The sequence below is a fragment of the Orycteropus afer genome, unplaced genomic scaffold (genome assembly GCF_000298275.1).
Source record: "Orycteropus afer afer isolate SDZICR_OR568_19922 unplaced genomic scaffold, OryAfe1.0 scaffold00410, whole genome shotgun sequence".
Lineage (NCBI taxonomy): Eukaryota > Metazoa > Chordata > Mammalia > Tubulidentata > Orycteropodidae > Orycteropus > Orycteropus afer.
The window spans coordinates 1,910,794-1,918,033 of record NW_006921997.1 but is presented as its reverse complement, the minus strand read 5'-3'; the positions used below and the strand labels follow the sequence as shown (position 1 = coordinate 1,918,033).

Genomic DNA, 7,240 nt, shown 5'->3' with positions numbered 1-7,240 from the left:
TTTCTTTGTTGGTTGCCAGGGGTGGGAGGGATGGAGAGGGAATACTGCAAAGACAAATATAGTATTAGTTTATTGTTGTGGAGGGTCAAGGAAAGGTTTATATATGGAGGGAAACTTTCTTTGTTGGTTGCCAGGGGTGGGAGGGATGGAGAGGGGAGGGAACACAGCAAAAAAAAAAAAAAAAGCATTGACCCATGTCACCTTAGTTTTGTGTATTTCACTGTACATAAATTATGTTTCAATAAAATGCATTAAAAAAATACAGTACACAGAAGAAACATTCTTAAATGCTTTTTCATATGTAAGTGGGACCAAATAAAAGGAAAACAGTATTTCTTCCAGAGTTTACTATTGTGTTAGATAAGATACAATCTATGTTATAAAATAGTTGTAAGAGTACTGTAAAAAGCAGTAAGTAGCCCAGGTAAAATATTAGCAGCAACTGAGAACATGAAGTCACCCATCCCCTAAGGCACTCACAGACTATGCTCACTTCTAAACTCACTGTTCAGAATTTAGACTGCAGGTGGAAAGACTCCAACAATAGGCAAAGCATTTGGCATAGTACATGGTGTTCAGTAAAGAAAAAAGTCCAGCTACTGTCATGCCGACTCCAGCTCATGGTGACTCCGTGGTGTCAGAGCAGAACTGTTCCCACAGGGTTCTCAGGGGCTGATCAGGGGAAGAAGATCACTGGATCTTCCTTCCAAGGTGCCTGTGGGTAGACTCAAAGGCCAGCCTTTCAGTTGGCAGACAAGCCCATAAACTGTCTGTACCACCCAGGAAAATGGTGTATTACAGCAAAATCCAGGGTATAGGTGTGATTCATCTCCTGGGACACAGATGCATTTCTACAACAGGGACAGTGGAGTGAAGTGAAAGGTGAACTATGGCCCAGAGATGGTGGGAAGGGTCAGAATGAGAAGGGGGACAAAGGAAGAGGAAGAACGGCCTGAGCAGCCTCCCTTCTCCCTTCCCTACATACCTGTCATGTCATGGCTGGAATGAAAATCCCGTATGTGGTGGTTACCTTTTTGTGTCAACTTGGCCCTGGTTGAGTGGCTGGGCAACTGGTGGTAGTTATTCCCCATGATGAGACAGGCATCCACTCCATGGTGGGATCTACCACAAGCAGCTGAGTAGCTGCTTTTGGGATGTGGTCTGCTTCCTGGATATAAGGAGAAGCCTTGGGAATGGTCTCTAGCTTATGGCATGCTTGGACCCTGCATGTAGCTGTGTCGTTGTTCAGCAGCCTGCCATGCTCTGCAGACCTTGGGACTTACAATGGACTTAAATTAATGGCCTGCCATGTGGTCTGATAACATTGAGACTGTGCCATTTTATTTGTCAACCTTGGGCTTCTCAGCCTCAGCAGCCAGCAGCTGTCTGAGTGAAGAAACACCTCTCGCTTCAGTGGGCTGGGAGCAGGAGGCAGAGCTGGACCCCAAGGTTGAGGGGCTTTCACCCAGCCCCTAGAGCCTGGCACTTTGAACTTGGACTTAAAGCCTCCAAACTGTAAGAGAATAAACTCCTGTTTGTTAAGGCCATCCCACTGGTGGTATATTTCTTGTCAGAGTGGCACTAGGGAACCAGAACATCCTATAGAGCCAGAGTTAGCTTCACAAGGAGGAAAAACCTTTCCCCCTACGATGCATCCATTATTTTAATGTTCAAAAACTAATGATCATTAAAGAGGAAAAGAAACCTGTTCATCAGAAACTAAAGGTAGAGAAAATGAAAGTCAAGATAGGATTCATGCCCTGCTGAAAATAAGAACTCACAGGGGAGCTCTCAGCACATGGCTTCAATCTTCTCTGTGGGGCATAAGGTTAGCAGAGAGGAAGAACAAGAGGGCTTAAGAGAAGAAAAGGGATGAATAATCATTTGGAGGGTATGTATAAGAGAGATAACTGATGAATAAAATGAATTATTTATGGATGAATAGAAAAAACTGATTCACAGCAACTGTGCTTAGGGCAAAGCTAAACAATTTACCTGCTGGTGGCAACTCACGTGGATACAAAATTGAGCAAAAGAGAAAGTGGGTGAGAGAATGGAATTATTAAGTGGTATTAGAGGTGAAGAGGAAAACCCGGCCCATTGTTCTTTCAAAACACACTTACGGATGTTTTTTATCTGCTGTGTGTGATCCTTCATTCTTTACTAGGCTCTGGGTATTCAGGATGAACAGAGGACTCTCCTGCTCCAGGGGACCCATCCACCACCGCAGGAAGATGATAAACAAACACACTAACGAAAACCCAGTGGCGTCTAACACCAAGTCCCCAAGGGATCTGGCAACTTTAATTTTTGAAAGGCAAGTTCTACATAGTTTTATTCTCTGGCATCATGTATTGACAACACTTGTGTCACGCAATAATAAAGTGCGTGCTGTACACCTACCACGCAGCTCACGGATTAGAGCTTGTACTTTTACATTCATCTAAGTTCTTCTACTTCCCTTTCAAAGCCCTTCATTATATTATGACATCATCTTCACATAACCAACCTAATTTCCAACTATTTTGTCCAAACACTTTATTGTAGTCAGACATACTTGACAGAGGTGTTCCACAAATTCTAACAAAACCACTATTCTTTCTTGTGTAAGAGAAAAAGAGTCGAAATGTTTTATTTACCTAATAAATGTACTTCTTAAAAACATTACTATAGGAACCAAAAAAGTTCCTGATATAAAGATTTTAAATAATGTATAAAGGTAATAAAGGTCATATAAATGGGTGACTGTAAGTGCTTTAAGAACTCTTTCAAACGTTGTCATGGGAACTTAAAATTCTTCAAAAAAGATTTTTGTATCTTTTCATTCTGATAAGAAAAATGTTATTTTACTTCAAATATTTAAAATAAAGGTTAAAATTAGCCTTTAAAAATTTACTGCCTTGTTGAACAGGCTCTTCCTCTTTGATGGACTTTTAACAATTCTCGTATACAAATTTGAAAAGATCTCACATAAATCTAAATTGTCTCTTGAAGATATTTTTCCCTGAAACTAATGACTGAAATCTATGTATTCGAGGTCACAGGGCCTGTATTTTCTAACAGAAATAGAGCTGTAACAGTACACGGACAATAACTAACCAACCCTACTGCCAACAAGTCAATTCCAACTCATAGCAACCCTACAGCACAGAGCAGACCTGCCCCATGGGGTTTCCAAGGCTATAAACCTTTACAGAAGCAGACTGCCTCATCTTTTGCCTGTGGATTCATTGAGCTTTTGGTTAACAGCCAAATGCTTTAAACAGTATGCTACCAAGGACACAGATACTAATAAAAATTATCTGCTTCTTCTGAATCAATTTACACCTTAAATGATGGAAAGGATAACTGAAAAAAGACAAAAGGAAAAACAAAGATAATATAAAAAGCAGAGCCAATTCCCTCAGTGACAAGAGTATATACTGGAAAATTTGGCTTATCTCACAGGCATGTGAATATCCACAACCTCCATCTTACCTTAGAGGAGCATGTGAATATCATAGCTCATGAGTCCAGATTATAGAGAAAGGGAGGAAGAAAAAATCTTACAAAAAGAATCGAAGAAGGAGAATTAAACCTTATCAGGTCCAGTTTTAAGTCACCAGTCCATAGAACAATACAGGTTCTTTTCAGAAAGTCCAACTTAGGTTTACTATTACAATCAGGTGTTTGGGCCTCTACACCAAAGGCTTCCTCTTTACTCTAGTTTTGTGATCTTTCTATCTGTCTTTTTAGAATTATTATCTTCTCCATCCTCCATCGCTGGGTTTTTTGATGTTGTCATTATGGTTTATTTATTTGTTTGTTTATTGTAATGTTTAACCTATAGCTTATTTTACATACATTAATAGTGCTTCTGTAGCTAAGCTTAAGAAATCTGTTTCTTAAATTAATATTTATTCATTAATCCATCTTGAACACCGAGGTTGTGCAAGTCTCTGTGGAAAACACAAACTTGCAAAACCCACCAACAGTCTTCTTAGCTAGACCCACGAGGACTTGAAAAAAGAGTTTGATTAACCCTTTATCCACAAAAGCTGAAAAGGATATGTTGCTTATACTTAAGAGGAGAGGTCTGATATCTATGCTACTATGATTCAAGGTGGAAAGTGATAATTAAGAAGGACCAAGAAGTTCAGAGTTAAGAGAGACATTTTCAGCTATGGAACATCAAAGCAGGTTTTAAAGGAACAAGTAGTACTTAGGACATGCTGTTCAAAAGAACTTTCTGCAATGATGGAGATGTTTTATATTTGTACTATTTGATATGGTACCCAGTAGGTACATGTGTGTAGCTACTGAGCACTTGAAATGTGGCTAGTGAGAATGAGGAACTGAGTTGTAATTATATTTAATTTGAACCAATTTAAATAGCTGCATGCGGCTGATGCCTACTATACTGGCAGTGCAGATTTAGAATATGGAACTAGAAGAAAGAGCAGGATTTAGACCAGTGGAAAGTCAAAGGGCTACTTATAAAGAAGAGGATAGCATAGAGAATAAGCAAAATTCCGTAGCATCTGCACAGAAAGTGACAAATAACTGTTGACTCTTAGAGCACAGACTAGTCATTAGGAGCAGGAGGAGGTGTTTGAAAGACAGTTCAAGACTAGATCATAGCTTTGAATGCCAAGGTAAGACATATAGACTTTTTTTTTTAACCACTGTTGAATTCTCATCAATTGGTAACAAAACTGAAGCACTAGGAATGCTAATCGGTGACAGTGTGTAAGAGAGCTGGGAGTAAGTGAGACTAGAGGCACAATCACCATGGCATTCCATTTGTGGCTTAATAATGTTGTTAATGATGATGATGATGGTAACGGTAGTAGCCAGCACTTTTTTAGAGCAACCGACTATCTGGCAGACTTATTCTAGGCACTTTTCATGTATTAATGCCTCATATAACCCACTGAGGCAGGTTAGGTACAACTGTTACCCCTGTATCACAGAGGGGAAACTGAGACATGGAGAGGTCAAGTAACTTGCTCATGGTTTCATAGGCAGTAGGTGGTAAGGCCAACCTTTGAACCTGGATAATTGGACTCCAGGGACTCTACTCACTCAGCTACACCACCTTCCAGAGGAGGCCATGTGTGCTTGCATTGTCTATGAAGATTTTGGAAAGATCCTTAAGGAATGACTCATCCCTCCCTGAGGAACCTGGTAACAGCAGAGCTTATACTTGTGGTACAAGGCTCAACAAGCTAACCCATGTGAGGATATCAAGTGCAAACAGAAAATGACATCTTAAATAGTAGTTGACATCTTTTATTTAATTATTACCAAGTGTCCAGTATTCTTTACGCATCATCTCATTTAATCCTCACAAGAATCGATGAGGGCAGTATTATTTTCAGCTATAAATTTTCAGATGAGGAAATACAGACTCAAAGAAACCTGACCCATTGCCCCATTGCCCCTCATTACAGAGCCGGTTAGTGGCAAAACCAGAACTGGACTCCCACGCGAATCACTCCCGTTTTCTTCTACTATCTTATGCTGTAGGCACGGAGCGGTGGGACGGGAACACTGCCAGTTTGGAAGCCTGTTTCTTCTATTCTCAGAGGACTGGCAGTCCCATCTGACAGACTCTGGAGTCATGCTGGGATGTGCACAGCTGTGGCTCCAGGCTGTTCCTCCACCCAGCTAGAAATTATACCATGGGGATGCTTGAGTCAGTCCTTGTTCCAAGGAACTACTAGACAGAGCCTGTGGAATTGGGCAGGACTGAAGAAGCTCTAAGGATTTCTACATTTAAAAAAATAAATAAACATGGCTGTTCAAAACTCTGGGCTATGAGAGCCACAGAGAATGATTTAAAAAAATTCTCTGAAAATAACCGAGGAGAGATATAGCGCAGAGGACAGCACCTAGAGACAGAAATCCTACGAGAACAGAGCTGAAGTTCAGGAAAAGGACAATGACAGTTTCTTAGTCATTTCCCATATGTTTAACCTCAAAGTTTTTCAAAGCTTAATTCTGAGAAAAATGATTATGTCATAATGTTAAATTTAGAAAGCAGAACACAAACTTATAGACACACCAACACATAAAAAAGAATTCTACGGCTTTATATTTTTCCTGAACTTCTCAAGTTTCCTATAATATACATACATTACGTTGTTAATCAGGGGTAAAAAATAAAAGATAGTAATTGAAATACTTTTACTCAATACTTGGGGAGAGAAAAAAATTACATATCATGGTCTAGTAATTCCCAAATACTTAATGGGCAACATCAAAATTACCTCAGGCATTAGTGAAAAATTCAGATTTCCAAAGCCCAAAGACCTACTCAATCAGAACTTCCCTGGGTAGGTCCCAGAAGTCAGGAGTTTTAACAAGCTTCCTGGATGACTATACTCTTTTTTTAATCAATATCACTTTCAATTTTCTTTTTCATTTCAAGGCTCCTTGATGGTATATTCAACACTATGACAAACTTATGTGCTAATGGAAGCATGATGTTTAACAGTGAGAGCAGGTGACAAGGGCGCAGACTTGGGTGGCCTAGAGTCTCACCATTGATCTCTGCAAACTTGTAAATGTCACTCAGGGTTTTCAGTTCTTGTCTTGGACATGCTGCTACACACAGTGCTACAGACTTGATCTTCCGGTTTATCAAGTCCAGATTGCATGGATCCAAAAAGAATACATACCTAAAGCATAGAGAAAAGAATTGAGATGTTATTTCACACAATATACTCTCGCTCACCACGTATTTGACAAAGCCTAGCAGCAAAGAACTTCTCCATACTCCTTCACAAGAAAAATTTCACAAATCTAAGCACAGGTGAATTTTTTTTTTAATAAGTGCATATAAATATACTGTTAACAATGAGGAAAATCACTTCATGATCTACTTTTCTAATACTTGTATTTTTATAATCAGAAGTCATCTATTTTAGTTTTCGTAAAACAATCTGTTTTAGCTTTTCTCTTTTTTCTGTTAAACTTCATTTGCACCAGAAATTACTACAAGACCTCAATAGCTCTAGTGGCATAGTGCCTAAGGCATCTGACTGCTAATCAAAAGGTGCCAGTTCCAACACACCAGCCACTCTTTGGAAGAAAGACTGGGTGATCTACTTCTGAAGAGATACCACCTCAGAAACCCAAGAAGGGGTCGCTATGAGTTGGAAATGACTCAATGGCAGTGAGTTTGGTATTACATAGGTTATGTGATTGTGTGGATCATGACAAATTATGGATAACATTGAGAAGAATGGGAATTCCC

The 7,240-nt window shown here is 39.6% G+C and overlaps 1 protein-coding gene across 1 annotated transcript in view; it reads right to left on the bottom strand.

The window, feature by feature from the left end:
* SLC44A1 (solute carrier family 44 member 1) overlaps window positions 1-7,240 on the bottom strand; it is a 101,713-nt gene that overhangs the window by 51,298 nt on the left and 43,175 nt on the right. Inside the window, exon 4 of the mRNA XM_007953760.1 lies at window positions 6,526-6,662. Coding sequence (XP_007951951.1) covers window positions 6,526-6,662 — 137 coding nt within the window. The remainder of the gene's footprint in view (window positions 1-6,525; window positions 6,663-7,240) is intronic.